Genomic DNA, 20,879 nt, shown 5'->3' with positions numbered 1-20,879 from the left:
AACACGATCTAATACACCAGCCATGCCCACACCTGTGGCATAGTGGCACCCATAAAAGTGTCAAATGCAGTGCTGAAACTTTGCTCCAACCACATGCTGTAACATGAGGCCATGTTTGCAATATTTCCCAGGGCCACTTAAATTCCTAATTCGCCCTTGACTACAACCATTGCTCTGTCATGCTAAATAGTTGTATAAAACACCAATATGGGATCACATGTGTGGGATGTTTCTAAAAGTGAAAAGTAATTAATATAGACAATGTATGTATCAATTAGCACTTATTGTGGTGAATCACACATGCCCTCAGCAGAAACCATACCATTTCCAAACCCACAAGAAGGGACATTTTTCTAAGGTAGGGACCAACAGGAAGAAGCATGGTTTATTAAGGCATGGGCACACAACCACTAGTCTTTTGAAGACCCTTTTATATCACATCTCTCAACTCTCATGCCCCTCCAAGCCTCTTGAGGGACTCAGCTCAAGCTTCCAATATTCACACAACCTATTAGCTCCTCTATATTCAGGCTTTCATTCCCAACATGCTACAGAGACTACACTGGCTAATTAAATCACTGCTAAATCTATATTTCCAATCTGTGTCCAACTCCTGTGGCACACATCTACAAAATATCTTAAGAGTTCAGACATATCCCCACAAATTACTGCACATACATACACTCATAACCTCATGCATTGCCTACGGCAAATCCCTTCATACAGGTCTTCCCCTAACCGGACTTTTATCCCTACAATCCATTTTGTCTGCTAGACAAACTGTTCTAGTGCTGCTCTGCTCTGCCTATGCCTCTACTGGTTGTTTGTACTTTACAGAATCGGTATATATTTTTTGCATTAGAACGTGTAGCAAATATATATTAAATAGAAAAATCATTCGCAACAGAAAACCTTTTTCCATTACTTTTGTGAATAAGGCTTATTATCTCAAGCTGGGGAAACTCTTGAGGATTAACTACTTCACTAGGTCTCAGTGGTTTGGTGAAGGGTCTTTCTGTTACCCATTCCAAACTGCGAGATCTAGCACTTAACTGACTTATTCACCAGAGTATAATGGAATATTCTTTGACTTCTCTTTGCCCAGCTGTTGGCAAAAGCTAGCTTGTAGTTTTGTTCATTCTTGCAGTGCAATTAGGACAGAACACAGAGACTCATTTTCCTCGGTAGACTCTGTCATGGAAGGAAGAACAAAATCAAGTGATTCACATCTGGAGCCCAGAATTACTTGTATGTAGACACACTAAAGCTTTACGTCTGAGCAAAAGTGTTGATGTCAGTCCTTGCATATAAGTTCATGCATATCACCTTGCAATAAGGAACAGGTGAAGATACAGACACATCAGAGTGAATGACAACAGATGGAAGATTCATGCCTAATATGGCATGCATGTAGTAGGACTATATAAGGACATCACTCACTGCTGATATCTTCTGCCTGTTTCTGTAGTTCCTGGCGTTCTCACCTTGTGGATACAATGCTGCTGGCTGGATTTTTCTAGACTATTTTACTTGCTTTTGGTACTAGTTCACTTCTGGTCAGTCTGTCTCCTGCTTGCCTAGACTCTTGGCTAGTTTTCCATGCCTACTTACATATCATTGCCACAGCTAATATTTGGCACTCTCTATCAGTTGTACTCCAGTTCTCCCTCTCAGGAGACATCTGTTTATGAGACAGGCACAGGAGCGTCACAGCTCTACATTTGGCTTATCTATCAGGCATGTAAAACACTGAGAATGGATCATTATCTCCGCTGCTTTGTTCAGCTTGAGATCACAGCCATGGCCTTCTGTGTCTCTGTTTTACACACTTTACTACCTGAACTTTCATCTGGACCATCTGCTTTTGGGATTGCATTACACATTCAATTAAAATGGTCATTTGTCCTTTGTATTTTGGTCACCTCCATAACTGCATTAAAATTACATAAATGACACTAAAACTGTATAACTAGGGGCTCATGTAGAGATGGACGTATGCCTGTTTTATTTGCTGAAAATACCCATTTCTGTATGTATTGTGCACCAAATAAGTGTACGCAGACGTCATTTGTGGATTTTGTTGCATCGTACACTCACAACACTTACACTTACAACTGGAGTGGAGGGAAGGGGTGAGCAAGCATGTGCTGAGGATGGTAAGGACATGTTCATCTAAGTGTGACTGGAGTAGACCTAGAAGCAGCACTGATAAACCAGTAAGGAGGCGTAATTCTTGTGGGTTCTGGAGGGAGATGCAATGAGGATGATGATGATGATGATTAGCAGCCAGTCGATTCTGATTGGCTAAGTGTGGATTAACCCCTCTAGCTGGCAGTACTTAATTAGTGTGGATGCTATATTATATGAATTTGAGGCCATCTATTCACATTATTAACTGATGTTTTATATGGAACATGTGACCTTATTATTTTTTATTTATAGTTATTACTTTTATATTTATTATTTATTAACGACACTGTGAAGACCATATTCTATCTTGTGTAAATAACTCTTCATTACCTTAAATTGTGCACTAATAGTATAAAGGGACTTTGGCTTTTACATATCTATACACTATCTCTACACCATTGCGCAACCTAAGCATACACACTTGTTACTCCTGATGTAAACCTGGTGCACATCCTTGTGATGTACAGCTGGAGATGCATCCGACTGAACCTGTGCATGTAAATGCGCTTTTTTGTTTTTCCTTCTTATATCCGGGGCACAAAAGCTCCCCAGCTCTACATGAGCCCTCTAGAGAGGATACTGAGATGTAATATCATAATAGAAGAGACCACTAACTTTCTACTTACTGCTTCTCTGTTTGCTGGTTGTCGAAATGTCTTTGGTTCAGGGTGCTCCCACGATACCATTCCATCTCCTATACAGGAAACATCCATCACATTCATCAGATCAGGACATAAAACACAGATAAATGGAACAGAACAAAATCATTTGTATTTAAAATAATTATGATAAAGGTCCCTCCAAACTTCCAGTAAAAGACTTTGCAAACCCGAAGTTTATGAGAGAGAGAGAGAGAGAGAGATCCTACCAGCATTGTTTGCAATACACAGGCAAATACAAGGGTGAGAAGAAGTCTCCCTGACACATAAATAAACTATTACTGTAGCTACCCATCTGGATGATGTGACCATTTGGAGGGAGGTTGCGGACACAGTAATATTTCTTGCTTTCGTTGGGCTTGTGAGAAGTGATAGATGCATGTCCAGGCACCAGGTCCATCTCAGCGAACACCTTCACCAATGAAATACATTAAGTGACTGTGCTGTGACAGCCCCCATGTCTACTTGTGTACAGTACAGTGGAACCCTACATTTACAATGCATACTCAATGCAAAGCAAAACAATATTTGGATTTTGCACTGCTCTGTCCATAGCACAACAAGGTATTTACCTACTCTATGCTTTTGACAGCAATCTCTACAAACTAGTGGGGTGGTGAATCCGCCTACCACTTTAGAACCACAACTTTCAATAAAAAAACAACATTTCAATGCCTCTGCCAAACTACTGCTTGTTTTAGCCACATTTATGACTTAAGTATATGTATTGATTACATGTGGCACTTTCTTGTGTTTGAAGCGTTCTTTTACATTGTTCAAATTGTGTCTAAATAGGCACCTCCTAACCGAATGGCAACTGAAGCATTTACATTAAAGTGCACCTAAATAAAACTATATAGTAGACTCGAGCTCCATCAGCACAGATCTGGTGCAAAATTCAAGTTCTTTTGCAATGGATATGACCATGTGTCCCTCTACACAGCAAGGAACACCCTTAAAAATGCCCTCTATCTATATGTATATTTGATTTAATTAAATGCATTTTTGAAAATTGAAAAAAAGAAAAATGTTGTACTGGTCCACAAAACAAGACACACTGTGCATCTACTTTATGTCTTGCAAGAAACAACCTTGCTCCACCCAACACTTCCCATTGGCCAGTGCAAACTTCTCCTCCTGTCCTGCAAAAGATGACAAAAGCAATCTTGCTCCATAAACCTCTGTATGTTGGTAGAAATATCGATGCTCCTGTGCTAATTCATGATTTCAATGAGCAGTTTGAAAGAAGAACATATTCTTAAGAGCTGCCCCTGGTATGGTCTTGTTTTGTTTTAAGTATAGGGATTTATGGGTTCTGTAATGCACCTTTTGCCCATATTGGGATCACTTATTAAAAATGATTCCTGTCAACACTATTTTTGCTCTTATGCTTAACATCTCAGCTGGTTACAGCAAAGGCTATACTGATTGAGTAGGCTTTTTTTTTTTATAGTATTTAGCTCACTTGGCTGCAGAGCAGCGCAGGATGTGCACTACAACTTATCATCTGCACATACATGGTATTAGCAATTCACCATACTCAGGTCTTTAGAGATTTTCTTTTTTTTTTTTATATATATAATTAAGGCCCTAGAGGTCTGGCACTGAAACTGTAAAATGTAGTGATGTATTCAAGCAATTATGTATGTATAACTGCTTTTTGTCCCATCTATGAGTTGTTAATCACAAACTTTGTATGTGTGGGTTACATACAGTCTATGTTACATGAATGGGGTGAAGCTGTTGTCTGTTTTGAACTGTTTACTAGTGTTTTTAACCTTTTCTTAGCTCTATGCTTGGTACTGAGACACAGCGTCAGTCTGGCTGCTTCGATAGATTACATAACAATTTACTAGTGTCCGCCAGAAAAACGGGAACTGAATTGCTCTCCTACAGATAATGTGCTGTTCAAAATAAATAGCCTGGATTCAATTAAAGAACTGCTTCATGTCCATAATAGCAAATATTATACTGTTATAAACAAAAATTGTTTCTGTTGGTATGCTCACTATCTTACTCACTGACAGCTGTACTACAGGCAATTGTCAGAAAGCAGTACACAAATAATTAGAGAGATCATTTTCTTGCATAACTCAGGGGATGAACATATTTAGAAAAGTGTTGTCAAACTTTTCTGCGGTACTTCAGCCCCCCAGGATATCTCCATCCATGCATCCATGGAAAGTACATCTTTTTGAAGACTATAACACATGAAGATGTGAATATACTATATAATTGATTTTGTTTCTTTTTAAAATATCATCTTACAATTTTAATTAATTTCCCATGACTGCCGACATGACATGTTTATTGACCTTGGTTACAATGCAAACTACTCAACGAATAAGAGTAGTTAGTGTAACCTGCATCTACTATACAGAATAAGAGAACCTGCTCTCTGCAATATTGACAAATAGGGATACTTCTATGGAGATAAATTTCCAGGGACTACCTGGAACTTTTCCTGAGATTACAGACAGTAGGAAGCTATGATGGAACAATACATTTGCAGGTAGGCCAGCTTTAAACGTTTTGATAAACCTGTGCCAGTTGTCTAATCACAAGTATTACTATTGCCGTAAAGCTTCACCACAACTGATCTGTATATAATAAATGCTTTTTATTATTAATTAAAAATGATCTATTTGTCTCTCAACCAGGTTGCTGGACTTGCTGCCCTGTACAGCCTGATGGCCACTCACATTTCCCACTTTGAAAAAAGATGAATCCATTCTTGTACATAGACACTTAGATTACATTGTGTGGTAAAAATTAATATAATTGTACCGAGTTGCTCGGAATTGTGCTCCAAATTCCAGGTATAACTTGCATTCATTAAAAAAAGCGCAATTGCCCAAAGCGGCAACTATCTTAATATGCATGCCTGTCGACAACAGTAGCATGTGAGCCTGGTGTACAGCAGATAAATGTCACTGAAGAAGAATATATATAATCGGGTAGGGTACATAATTCCGACAGTGTAAAAGTTGGCACTTAACCTGCCGGCATTAAAATGTCAGCACGCTAAATGCCGACACTTGCACCAACAAAATACTAAGGATATATATTTAGGTGGCTCAAATCAAATGCTGCAGGTCGCAGAGGCCCACATAGAAATTGCGTGAGGAGATGGCTCAAGTGAGGCAGCTATATGATGTGTCTGGGGTGTCTGTCTTGCAGAAAAATGACCTCTTCGGATGATATGTAGTCATATCTCTTGGCTTTTGAGAGAACTGCCACAAGACTTAAATGGCTGCCAGGAGTCTGGGTAGGAAAAACTGGTGTGGTATTTGAGCAGTGAAGCTCAATGAGATTATGTTGATTTGTCTGATGTGCAGGCTTCCATCAGCAAGTAAAGGATGAGATTTTGGCCCCGATAGGAGTGACGGAACCAAGGAGAGCTCAGTGCTACCATGACTGGAGTTTTCTCCAGGGTAAAGCAGTTTGTTCACAGCTGGCAGAACTTTCTAAAGTATTAAAGAACTGGTTGCAGCCAAGTACTAATTCGCCTGGCCGCATGGTGGAGATACTAGCAATTAATCACTGTGTTCGTGGGCTTGACCACAGCTTGCAGAGGTGCTATAAGTGGATCTGCAGTCTTACGAGGAGCTTGCTATGGTGATAGACCATTATTCGGCACTGCAACACATGTCTAAGGCTCCAGAGGGGAATCCAACACTATTGCCCAGGCAAAAGTTGATACAACGACTTGTGGAGCAGGTAAGAAATATTTCTCCACCTAAGTGCTTTGAATGTGGTGAACCTGGTCATTTCCATGCTGAAGGTCCAAAGCGTCAGGAACCAATGGATTGTTCTTCTGTTTAGCTGGGTCCAGTCTATCCTAGTTGCTGTATGTGACGAAACGAGTTTGAGAACACATTAACTAGCCTGTCCCCTGGTTTCTCACAAAATGTGGATTATAGCATGTACTTTTTAAAGCCCTTGCTTTTGTTCCCCAGCTCAACAGAGTACAACTGCAGTGTCTAATTACATGTGGATAAGGGGACATTGTAGCTCATTGTAAATATGTATATTGTTTATTGTATATTGTTGATATTGCAGTGAAGCTGTTATTCATTGTCCTTAAAGTGAAGCCAGGGGGTTATAGGTAAGGATTAGGTGGTGTCCAGGATACAGGTGAGGGGGCAGGAGCTGCATTCATTCACCATCACCTTTCTCTACAGAAAGTCCTGAACAGCTAAAAGCTAGGTCTGGCTGAAAAAGTTTGTAAGGGGCTGAGTGCTTAGATTTGGAGGTGGCGAATGCCAATTAGTATCTACAGGACTGGGCCAGGCATTCTGTCAGGGGCACAACAGGGGAGTCACTGTGGAAGGAGAGCTTACCTCCACTCCCCCTGCAAACCCCTTATCCAGCACCCACCAATGTTTAAGAGGGAGGGAGCCAGGGGTTTGCCTGGGGAGGGGACACCACTGTGGAAACTTGACCCCGATATAAGGAACAACTCAAGGGGAGGAGGGGATGTTCATTCTGAGGATTGATTCCTGGAAGGTGTAGGGTGGCTGGTGTTGAGTTTATGTTCTCTACCAGGAGACTGCATCTGCAGCTGAGAGAAATCCATGTGACTTGGATTCTATGGGCCTGAGTCATTAAGGAGAGCAAAGCATAAAAAAGGAGTAAAATTAATGAAAGAGTTAAGTCAGCTACTTGGTGTAAAAGCCCTCCACATCACCCACAAACGGTGGGGATGATGAAGCGTTTTAACCATTGTGAGGATACCACCCTCAGCTGGGATGGCAGTTACTCAACTCACTCGGGTAGACCAGAATATATCCGAAATAAGGCTTTATTACGACAGCACAACACCACAAGACGTTCACAAGATACAGGGTAAATGGTAGCATGTATCCTCCAGAAACCTCTTGCAGTCAGCACACAATATAATAATCTCAGTCTCTTTCAGAGTCTTATCCTCCAGCAATATTACTACTACCGATTAGCTAGACAGTTACAGTGTAACTCAGCCTGGGTTACTGGCTCACACAGACCCTGTCCTGGTAGGGTTTCCTCCAGGGGCACTACGATGCCTGGCCCAGAGTACTTTTTGCTGATGTCTTGTACACCAGGATCCTCCAAGCTAGAATAGCTCTCTTGGCATTCTGCTCACCCTATATTCTTGGTTGTATACACAGAGAGTAGGGTCAAATGTCTCAATCCTCCCCCTTACAGCAGGGGTCTATCATAGGATACTTTGGGGGCATATTCAATTGTGCCGTTTCCGCGGCGCGTAAAAACTACTACCGTTATTACGGTAGTAGTTAGCTGGATTTCAGCTCGCGGCTCAGGGAGCTGCGAGCTGAAATCCAGCGAGAAAATTACCGTAGTAAAGTTTTTTTCATGCATTATTACCGTAATAATGGTAATAGTGCGCGGACCGCAGGATTTTCGGCGTTTCCGCTGACAATTGAATACGCCCCTTTAACTATTAGACATACTGTCTCTGTTACCTTGATTATACGATGGGATGGCTTGATTCAATAAGCTATTTAGCTAAATACACTAAACAAAGGGTTAAAAAATAACATCAATAAATGACACTTCACACTTGTGTGAAACAACAAGACATTTGACACATTGTATCTGCCACCTTACACAATCTGAGTCTGTGATACATTTTGATACAATAACATTTATATTGATACATGATAATACATTTCCCAATGCTATTTCAGCCAGTTTATTACTGTGGAGGCACATTGCATATCATCTATAAGTTCTAACCTAATTACCTCTCAAATTACCTGTTGACATAGCTAATTACCGTGGGCTGCCAACTAGCTATGGCAAGTCACTCAGACATTGTTCTGATTACAAACCAGATCTAAGCCCACTTTATGACAATGAACATATGAGACAAATGGGAATTACCTTAGCTAACACAAGCAAAATGACTTCTGCTGTCCAGTTATTTTCACACAATATGGCAATATTCTTTCTATTTATAATACACATAATATTGCAGGTAATAGCAAGGGCAAAATGTACTTAATAACATGAAATAATAATACACAGATGCTCTGGTGTATATACTTAGACTGGGCCAAGGATTAAAAAGTACAGTAAACCGTGAGAAACGGGTGATGAATAAAAAGTTTCAGTCCAGTAGAACCCCATTTCTTGACAACCATACTTTGAAACAAATGATTAGAAGGGTGGTGGCTCAAGAAAAGAAAATTAGGATACACTCCTCCCTTTTCTAATGTAAGCAGTAAGAGAAGTACCACAAGCCTCAACAGGGTTTAGTTCATTTGAGCTCTTGTATGGATGACAATTAACAGGCATATTGGACATCCTCAAGGAAGGTTGGGAGCAACAAAATCCCAAGGAGCCAAATGTAGTTCAGTTTGTTGCTCAATTGTATAGAAGGATGAGACAAATAAGATCCTCTGGTGAAACAACACTTAGAGGTGCATCATAAAAGACATTATGACACTCAATCAGTCCTGGGCAAAAACGTTTTAGTTCTTGTCCCCACCCAAGAAAGTAAGATTTTTGCACACAGTCAGAGACCTTATGAGGTCATAGAGGCGGTTGGCCCAGTGAACTATAGATTCCGCCAGTTGGGTAAAATTCGGAAGGAACACATTTATTATGTCAATTAACTAAAACCTTGGCATAAGGAAAGTCCTGTATCTTCGATGCTTGCCAATGAAATAGAAAACTGTGAGGTACCTAAGGAGGTAGACCTCCTTGACACCATCTTGAAGGCTACAGGTGGTAGAAATGGTGGCAAGAAATAGGGATGCCTTTTCCACTATCCCTGGACTTACCACTCTGATAGAATATGATATAATCACACCCCATGGGGTAGTGGTTAAGCAACGGATCTAGCGAAAGCCCAAGGCCAGACGTGCTGTGGTGAAGCAGGAAGTTGAAAACATGGCTCAACTGGGCATTGTGGAAGAATCCACCAGCGTGTGCCAGAGGTGAAATATCTGGTCTAAGTAGTTGGATGGGGGAAGATCAAACCCCAGATTGATAAGTAACTGGCCCAAGCCAGAGAGGAAAACTCAATTGAGGATAATTTGTGACTTGGTAGGGCACTACTGCCGCTTCATAGAGAACTTTCCTACTACTCTTCTGAAGAAAGCCTGTCAAGACAAGTTAAACTGGTCGGCAGATGCTGCCTGGGAGGACCTAAGAGTGGCTTTATGTACAGCGCTGATGCTTTAAACACCGGATTCAGTAAGAAATTTTATATACAGACTGATGCCTCGGGTGTAGGTTTGGGCACAGTACTGTCACAAAAGGTGGATGTATCTCAATCGCAACCTCTTACCTAGAGATAATCAGTATGCGACTGTTGAACAGGAGTGCCTCGCCATATAATAGGCTGTGGAGGCGCTCTGCTCTTACCTCTTAGGTAGGGAGTTTACCCTAGTGACGGACCATGCTCCATTAAAAAATAGATGCAGGTAAATAAAGCTGTCAAGGCAGAGTGACCCGGAGGTTTTTGGTATTGCAGCCGTTCCATTTCACGTTAGAGCATAGACCAGGTGCTATGCTCTAAAGTGCGGATGCGCAACATTAACTGATTTTTAATGGTGGATATAATCATTTATTTCGCACAATTTGGCATTACATATTGCCCGAATAATATAATAATTAAATAAATTTGTCAACTTAATATATTGAAAATGGATGTGCTATAGAAAAAATTATAAATACTGTGCATAGTGGTCCAAATTGTTCAGCACATACAGTACAGCTTCTTGTCAAGAATAATATATTATATAATGTCCATTATATGCAGCTCCTGCAAAATGCACATAAAATCAATGGACTAGCTAGACAATTGGCCATATAGATATATGATTATGCATTAGTGCCAATTTAAACTACACAGCAGGACCTGGTACTACATGTTTGCATTGTTTGCACATAGGTCCAAAATCTCGATAGCTGAGATTTTGGTATATAAACATTTTACAAAAAGTGACATGATTTGGAGGGATTTAAAAACTCAGCTATTGGTACTAAGGTGAGCTTGTCTATTGGGCATTTTCCGGAAAAATGGTATCCTATAAGTTCTGAAAACCTGGAAAACAAAAACATGATTGCTGCTGTTCCTTAATAATGTCATTGCTAGAACAACTCCTGAACTTGAGATAGGACTTCTGACTGCAGAAAACATTGTTGCTGCAGAGTTTGCTCATGAGCATTTATACTCCTTAGGAAACTCTGCAAACATGGAAACAAATGGTGCAGTCCACAGTTTGTTTTCAAGATTACAGATGTTCTAGTAACTGGTAGTGCCCAGCATCAGGGCCACCTCCAGGAGGCACTATACACCTTGTGAGTGCAGGCCCCCCTCCCATCCCACTTCTACCACTCAGGCACCTTGCCTGCTGCTGGGAGGGAGAGCTGCCAGGATCTGTCATTACATTTAGCTGACAGCTCCCAGTGCTCTGAATCTGCACAAATAGTTTCCTTTCACACTATGTACAAATCAGCATGTGATGTTAACATTCTCTATACAGTGCTGTGTAATAAATGAGAATGAAAAATATTAACACTAAGACAGTGCTTTATAAATTAATGTTGGTGCCTAACATTGGAGACATTTTTGTCATTGATAGTAATGGATGCACATCTTCCCTGGCTCCCTAAAATATCCTTATGGTTACTAGATGTCCATGACTATAGCCAATATGATTCCATAATAGCTTCCTGTACCACCTCTGATGCCAATTCAACTTGGTGTTTCAGCAAGACAGGTCACGGTGGGCTCCCTGGGAATGGTGGTGAAGACGTTAGTGGTGATATCTTGTCTACCTCCTCATCTCCTATCCTCTTTTGCAGAAGTATTATTATTATTATTATTATCATTTATTTGTTAGGCACCACAAGATTTCCGCAGCGCCGTACACAGTACAAACAGTAGATTATACAGGGTGAAACAGTACAGAACAATAAACAAAAAATACCAATACTTCAGAAACTCCAGGCAGGCTGATGCAATAAGCATGGAGCAGAAGAACAGGCGAGGAGACAGGAGGGAAGAGGGCCCTGCTCATGTGAGCTTACATCCTAAAGGAGGGTAGACAAAACAGGCACAAGGGGAGCCAGAAGAGAGAAGGGAGAGCGAGTGGAGGTGGTGAGGTGGTCAAGTAGATGGTTGGTAAGCTTTACGGAAGAGGTGATTTTTCAGTGCACGTTTGAAGGAGCACAAAGTAGGAGAGACGGATGGAACGAGGGAGGTCATTCCAGTGAAGGGGGGCTGCACGGGAAAAGTCTTGGATTCTGGAGTGGGAAGAGGTGATAAGAGAGGAGGAGAGGCGGCGGTCATTGGCTGAGCGCAGAGAGCGAGCAGGAGTGTGAATGGAGAGGAGGTTAGAGATGTAGGGGGCAGTAGAGTGTGAGAGAGCCTTGTACGTGGTGGTGAGGAGTTTGAAAAGGATTCTGTAGGGGAAGGGAAGCCAGTGTAGGGCGAGGCAGAGAGGGGAGGCTGAAGAGGAGCGGCTTGAGAGGAAGATGAGTCTTGGAGAGGAAGTATGGAAAGCAGCATACATTGGAGCTGTGTGGAGGTGGTACAAGAGACTTGGCTTGCCCAGTAGGCAAGCCAGACTCTTGAAGAAAAAGAAAAAGTGACCAACATCCATCAAGAGTGACATGGTAGATCTACAATTTTACTAAGTTTACAAGCCATTTTGTCACAATGTATATCCTGGCATGGAACGCTTCTGTGATTTAACTAAAGCTGTGGTTGAAAAGTATATTCTCTATACTTGCAAATGAGTTTTTTAAGTAAATAAATATATTACAATAGTAATAGTTTAACTGCCCCTGCTCTCCCTGATTGACTATTGGGGGAGAGTTTAATGAATAAACCAGCTGAGCCAATGAAAGATTGAGTAAAGAAGAGGCACATTGACAAACTGATTGTCTATTCCTTTGTTACTGTGATAATAATAGCAATAATAGCAGAGATAATAATAATAATTACTAGAATAATGTGCTCACTCCTACATTTTATTGATGCCCCAACATTCTGTTCTGGTGAATCAGGGGGAGAAATCAGACTGCTCAGTTTAACCTTATGTATTAGTCATGATTGTGAAGGGACATCAAGACAGTCTTTGTACATGTGTCCCCTTTTCAAAAGGTGTACCATTAAAAGCATAATACAAAGCCTGGTTTCCATCACCTCCATGGAGGTGTAAAAATCAACACCATTTTAGGTGGAGAAAATGTTTTGCAGCTACAGAGAACATCATCTTCCTTCTCCAACCCATTTCAATAATCACAAAATAAAATCCTGTTTTGCCAGCTTCTCCCAGCAGAATATGCTAAATATTGAGCCCCACAGATACTTGTAATTTTTAAGTATAAAATATATGTGGTCTGCTTCAAATCATGTTGTCAAGAGCGGTACGTTCTGAAGAACACCATCCAAGCAGATAGTTTAAAGAATGCTCTTTAAGAGCAAGGGCTTTCATTATATGTCATTTAGTGTAATAAATGCACATCCAAAAATTTCTACAGGGGGTAATTTGAAGAGAGGCTTAGTAAATTCTGTTTTTACAGACTAAGATCCAAATGGAATTTTGTTTTTAAACTGAACATATGTGTATTATTGCTATAGTGATACATACACAAACACTTCCATTTGTTCTTTAAGTTCAAATTCCGATTTGAGAAGCAAATGATTGATTGACTCTCTCCATGAGCATTGTCCACCAATAATGCACATTTAAAGATATTGGTTACTAAAAGGTTTAAGTCATCAAGGTATGTATCTGACGATTTAGAGCATATCGTTTACAACATCACTATAAGCGTGTCCAGAACCGGGAGATACATCTGTGAACACAGCCCTGTCCGCTGCATGTTCACGCGCAAAGGACGCTTACTACAGCCTACGATTTCAGGGAGTGAACTGAACGGGGAAGGGGCATTTTGCCGTAAACAAAGTACAGTAGGGGCGGGCCAAACTCAGCGTCTGAATCCATCTCTGAGTGTCACAAAGTTACTCGTTTTTTTGCCGTATCTCTTACACCAGATAAGGTACTAGTCTAAGTCCTAATCAGTGTTGTTAACAGTCTCGTATACTATGCTATAACATGTGTTTGCAATCACAAGCAACTGTAAAAATGTATTTTATGTTCCATAGATATTAGCAACATTCTAATAAATGTAAAACACTTTTTTTTTTTTAACTGTGTTATCATTAAAGCCATTATTATTCACAGGTGACATTAATGCAATATTTTTTCTTATTTTCCTCTGCACTCTTTTAAAATTTATAATCTACATAGGCATTGGTTGGATCCTGCAGCGTCTTGTATAGTTGAGCACAGCAGACCTAAACCTGAATTCAACAGCGCACGTATCTTTAGATCCATGCCTTAATAAATTCAGGAGTACGCCTAAGTACATGCATAAAATACTGAACGCGGGTTGCATTCAGAATACGTGCCTTGAGGAATTAGGTACTATGATTACAATTACCAATATTATCCATCCCTTTTTGCCTTGTATTTCAAATTACTTTTAGTTAGCATGTTATAATGTGGGGGCATATATAGAGTAGTGCTTGCTATTTTATATTTTTTATTATATAATTATACACCAACCTTTAGAATTACTTACACAATTATAATACACAAGTGATGCCAATATATGGATAACTCCTTCATTATTATTAATAACACCATATAAGTTATCGGATGTCTTTTCAATGTTGGGCTTATCTACAGTTGGACACATTTGTGCACAGAATTTACATAGGAAAAGCATATGTAAGCTCCAGAAGCATCCAGCTTGAAAAACAGTAGCATTTGCACCAGGCATATGTCAGGCATACAAGAATGTATACCTATAGCCCTTGATAGCGTAAACAGTGGCTTGACAGTGTAAGTAGTAAATGATAAGGTTATACCCTATTTGTACACAATATAATCATGTACTAAAGTGTGATATACACAAGAGAGAACATTATCTTGACACATTAATAAATGTGAAAGTCACATTTTCCATATAATAAGTGATTAAATGAAACACCCCACATATGCTGTTTATTCCATTGACAATAAAGCGAAAATATTCTTTCCTCTAGTAGTTTTCTATCAACCATGATATTTTATTTCTTTCTCTTAATACCAAGTATTCATTTGGCTGTTTTCCCAGACATCTAACAACTTGGTCAGGTTATAATTGTTCATTGGGACTTAGTTTGATTTCTGGAAATCACATCACATTTAATACTCTCCATATAAAGTAAAAGTGTTTGTTGCCACTTGAGAAGGGTCACAGGGTTAAGTCTATATTTAGAAAGAGAGCAAAGCAGGCTAAAAACTAGAGAGAAAATAAACATGAAGAAAAATATAAATGATCATGTAAAATGGTAAGAACACCTTTGATTTGTGGATTATATAGTCTGCATGCTTTAAGATCAGTGTCGGACTGGGGCATGAAGGGCCCACCGGGGGACTGCAACGCTAGGGGCCCACCTGAGGTGGTGTGGCCAGCCATCATAGAGGCGAGACCAGACACTAAAGGGCGAGTGGTCAGCCTACGAAGGACAGCTTGCACCATAGTGTAGTATATAAAGAATGCAGTGTGCTCATCCTTCTCTTTTAAAATGACAGGCTGACTGCGCACTTAGTTACTAACCTGCTCATGCTCCTCTGGGCGGTTGGATATCCGGAACTCCTACTCTCATCTGCCCTGCTCAAAGTGAAAAACACACTACCGCGCAGGTTCAGAGAGCCCAGATGCGGCTCTCTGCACCTGTGTGGTAGTATGTTTAGAGGGAGTGTTTGGCAAAAACGAGGGGGGGGGGAGGAGTTGCGCTCTACCCCTACTGTTGCAAGAGCAGCATTAACACAGGTTATCCCTCCCTACGAACTAATAATATACTGAAAGTTAAGCGCTCATTGACTTATGTATTATTCCAAGTGTAATACTAATAATAAAATTTGTATTCTTTTATCTTGAATACAATTCGTATTTTTCTATATCTTGTATTAGGCTGTGAGCAAGAGGCTCGGTTCAATTAGTGGGATAACATTTAATGTTAGTTTTATTACAATTTATTGAATCCTGGTTAAAATACATAAAAATACATTAATATAGACAAATAAAATACTCCAATTAAACCACAGTATTTATATTATGAGGCATTGATTTCTATATACATACATATGGTATGGCATCAATTGAACATTCATAAAAAATCAGACAACCCTAGGTATGTAGACCTGGACTAGTCTAGCTACTGGGAGGCAAATGGCAGTGGGTATAAATGCTGCATTGATCCAGATATAACACAGTCACTGATATCTCAATAAAATAATGTTCATAGCATACAAGTCCAGTAGATGGGAATTGGTATTTCTTTAAGTCTCTGCTAGTGAAATAAAAATATTCAGATCACTGTCCACATATATCACATGGTTATTGCTGCGATGCTTTCAAATTTAACTTTGTTTACTTGCAGTTTCAATGTATATAGAGATGATGGCCGGGTACCCAGTGTACTGAAATCAGAGGATGTTTCTCGGGGTCCGTGCTTGTTACTGTTGGAGAGGAAGGCGCCTGCGTTCCACTGCGGAACGCATCTGTCCCTTCCTGTTCTCGCATATGTCCAATAGATGAATTCTATGCAAGTCGGGAGTCAGCTGTTTTCTTAGCTCCTCCCTAACAACGGAGGGGGCGTGGCTATAATGTGGCGGGGCCTACCGGTGGATAGTCCTGCTGCCCTGCAGGCCAGTCCGAGCCTGTTTAAGATGCTCCTGTTTAGGTCATTGTTTAATATTAGACAGCAATGGATGCAACAGGCTGACACTTTTCATACTACTTATATTTTCTCCATATGGAGTGATTAAAAAATAAATGAGACTCACTAACCTTTTTGTCAAAACTGGACAAGAAAATATTATTAATAACATAGTAACTTATCTTCAATTCCCAGTATGACATTATGGAGGGAATTCAATTCCCCCCAAAGTACCGCCGCACTAAAACTATTACCGTTATTACGGTAATAGTGTGCGTAATTACCGTTATTACGATAGTTTTAACGCCGGCTTTTTACTCGCAGCTCCCTGAGTTTCGAGCAGAAAGCCGGGTTAATATTGCTGTAATAACGGTAATATCCATAACGCAGCGGTACTTCGGGGGGAATTGAATTCCCCCCTATGTGCGAGGATGTAATATCAACATAATCATTATGTTACCTACCTACTGCATTTTAGCCTAAATAATTGTAACTGTAACAACCTCCAGGATTTTATGACCTATAACCAGGGATCTAATTTATGAAACCATTGAACTGGATTTAGCAGCAGTGAAGACGTTTGTATAGCTGAGGCTAAAATGACAGATTCTGTATACTGCACAAAGTGGCTCGCAAGTTCCATTTCAGAGCATCTGATGTCTGTCATCAGATCATTGAAGAATTAGATTTATCCCAATGGGTGTGAGTTGTCAGGAAACAGAGGATTATCAGTCTTCTCTTGCTATTGCAAAAAATGCCCCTGATCCTCTGCTTTTGTGCGTGTGTCAAACTGGTGAGGCAGGCGTATGGCCACAGCGCTGTTTATTGGTTATGTGAAGTTTAAAGAGCAGCAACGACAGACACCAAAAACAATAAATTTCCTCCAAAACAGCAACAGAGTATAGGATAATACCTGTCTACAAAGGACAGGTGAGTGAATGTCATATTTCCCTTTAGTTGGTACCTAGTGTGCCCCAATAGTCAGTATCCTGCGAAACCCCCTATGTCAGTCTACTGTAAATACCCCCAATGTCTGCCTGTCCAGTATGTGACCCCTTCTCCCATGTCTTTCTGGCAGCTGCCATATCTGCCTATCTTTCCTTGAACTCCCGTTTACCCATCTGCCATTGAACCGCCTGTTTCCCAAATCCCAAACTACTAGTTCTACTCTGTGACCCTCTATGCGCATTACATACAAATTAATAAATATGCAACAATAATCTCATTTCCAGAACCACATAAATTTCCAAGCATACAACATAATACTTTCTTTCCATGATATTTTACTCCAGTACAGACTCCTAGAATATATGACTATTTGCCTCTGTAATGTGGTAATTTGTATATCTGGTGACCAGTTAAGTAAGTATATATCTATGAACAAATTCCCAGGTGTACTTTATAACTGAACACTACCACCATATGTGTGTCATAGAACTCTATGGACCCTAATATCTCCAACAGACCAGACCACCAGGATTCACCCACTAGAAGACGTCAGATACCATTGTAATATACATTTACAGTTTCCCTCACCTTGATGCTCAGTCTAAGAGAACGTAACATATTTGGCCAGCGTTCTATTGATACATTTTAGAATGTACCGAAGCAAAAATCCTCAGTAATCAATATATCTCCTCCCGTGCTTCTGTAATAAGGAATATTTCTGTGAACCAACTGGTTACTGATCTCATGTGTGCTACAGGACACTGTTTTGGCTTCTCCAAGTAATGTGGAATTTAGCAAGGATGAGACCACACTCACACTGGTCAAAGGAAGAAAAAGTAAGGCAGTGCACATGTAAATATAACCATGCCCCTTTGACATGCTGCTTATTTTGAGTTACTCGTATCTTGACATACATTGGTATGAGATGGATGTAGATATTGTGCATACATAAGCTGGGTACAAGTTTTGGTGTTAATAATGATGATTGCTGTATATTATCTATGGAGGCACCTCTACACTAGATTTAAGGTTGCCCATATCTTAAGACACTTTTAGCTAAAAATACAAGTGAGAAAACTTAAGTGTGCATGGCATGGATTTATAACACCCCATCCAGGAACCAAACCCTGTGGTAGACAAAGGTCTAGTAGGAGTAAGGGTGATTCAGCAAGTTAGCAGGGGATTGTAAAACATGCATTTTGCCATTTATATGAACCACAGTATTTAGGAGTATCTCTGCGGTAGTCAATGCTTGGTTTTCATTAACATATTTGCACCTTTGCAATGTTAATCTCCATGCTTTAGATAGGATCTCCTCCTTGACTCTTCCAGAGGCTTGAAGGATCTGTGCACCCTCTACAGCTGTGTCAGTTGTGGAGGGTTCATCTGCAGGGTCTTTTGAACAAATGTGACAACTGTCCCCAATTGTAAAGCGCTACGTAATATGTTGGCGCTATATAAGTAAATGATGATGATGATGATGATGATGATGAACTATGCCATGTAAGACAGCATTGTCTATACCTACTGGTAAACCTTTAAAGCTCCTATTATTCCTGCGGCCTCTCTTGTCTTAATCATCCAGTCATGCCTTCAGTGTTACAACTATAAGAGCCTATTGGGCAATGGAGTAATGCAATGTTCTGTCTCTTGTGTTTTACCTATTTAAGTCTCTTCTACCTCGTTTAGATGGTGGGTGACATTATTAATATCTTTTTTTATGCTCACTATGTCACTATTCAGATTGTGTCATTTGCTCTGCTAGGGTTGCGAGATCAGCTTTTTACGGCATCATTGTAAGTTGGGACAATACTCTAACCAGCGATGTCATTTCTCCAGTGCTGGGGTGTCATCTCTCCGGTGCTGGGGTGTCATCTCTCTCTGATTCCTCATTCTCTGAACGTGCCGCAGTACCAGGAGACAACCTGGGTGCCATCTTGTGTCTCCTAACCAACAATGAGAGAAAGCACTCTTCTCCAGAGGGAAGAATTTGGTGAGGTCGGTACTCTCCCACAGGTACTTAGTGCACTGAGGCATGGATTTTTCCGCTAATAATGTGGTAGCAGCAGTGTTTGTATTGCTGGTTGCATCAGAGCTCCGAGCTGTTCCGTCCCATGTGGCTCTGGGTCCAGGACTCAACCCCAACATGGTTTTTACTAATACAAATATAAACTAAATTCTGTTTGGATTCGCTACTTAAACAAACTGAGTTTTTCTGTGGATGAGCGTAGCGTTTATCCATCTGCCATTGTCCTCATATAGTTAAATAGCCTGTGTTTAAAATTTATGCTTTACATTATGTATATTTTACAAAATATCTCAGTGCAATTTTTTAAAGCAAAAAAGGGATAATATCTAGAAATTAGATATCAGCAATTACACGTGTTGGGGGTCACAATGAGACATATACATTTTGGACTTCCTTTATTTATTTATTTTTTTATTTAAAAGTTTTATAACATTTCTTCTCATTGGCATCAAGCAAAGTAAAGTAATTCTACAAAAATAAGTACTTAACTTTAGCACTTCTCACTTAAAATCCATGGGAATTTAGTAACTGACTGGAACACTTAAATAGCTTGAACTTTTGGAATTGCTGTACGTCCTAGTTTTATTTTTTGTCAAACTTGGCACTTGCCTACTATTCCCGGTGGTAAATAAAGACCTGGTCATGATTGGAACTATGTCATTCCGGAGCCTGTTATTTCCGCCACATGCAGAGAAGACATAAAAATGCCCAAGAGATGTTTGGTTTTTTTTAATGAGTAAAGCACAGGTCCGGTTTTGCAAGAAAGGAGCAAAATACCTCTCTACTGACTGTACACTTTTTTGGATAATAAAAAGCAAGACTTTCTGCTTCTAGTATGTATCTGGAAGAACTAAAAGAACACAGTACATAAAGACATATACAGTAGAAACTATTGTGTATACCAAATAAATGATAGCATGTGTGACTATTGTATCAATAGGTTTAATTCTGTTGAGCTATCAAAAAAGAGGTATAGATTAAAAATCATCAAAACTGTAGCGACCAATTTATAAAGTATAAATATACGGATAATTACATTTTTGTGGAGAGACTGTGTGACTAAGCTTTGTAGTGTAGCTAGATTTTTGTAAATACATATGGAGATAATTTTTTTTATATTTTCTGCTAAACTACTTTTCAGTTTAGCATCACATATCATCATCAACATCAACATTTATTTATATAGCGGCAGCAAATTCCGTAGCGCTTTACAATTGGCTTAAACCAATTAATAAATTGGGGGATCACTGACTTTATTACATGTGTCAATTTTTTTTGTGGCTGAAGCTAGAATCGCATTAATCCACTGAAGTGT

General features: G+C 39.9%; 1 protein-coding gene across 2 annotated transcripts in view; it reads right to left on the bottom strand.

The window, feature by feature from the left end:
• The window catches only part of CHRDL1 (chordin like 1), an 88,106-nt gene that overhangs the window by 19,980 nt on the left and 47,247 nt on the right, over window positions 1–20,879 (bottom strand). For both annotated transcript variants that reach the window (XM_075184327.1, XM_075184326.1), the window contains exon 5: window positions 2,817–2,884. In XM_075184327.1, coding sequence (XP_075040428.1) covers window positions 2,817–2,884 — 68 coding nt within the window. The remainder of the gene's footprint in view (window positions 1–2,816; window positions 2,885–20,879) is intronic.

The sequence above is a fragment of the Mixophyes fleayi genome, chromosome 9, assembly GCF_038048845.1.
Source record: "Mixophyes fleayi isolate aMixFle1 chromosome 9, aMixFle1.hap1, whole genome shotgun sequence".
Lineage (NCBI taxonomy): Eukaryota > Metazoa > Chordata > Amphibia > Anura > Limnodynastidae > Mixophyes > Mixophyes fleayi.
This window is presented reverse-complemented; position numbering and strand designations above follow the sequence as displayed.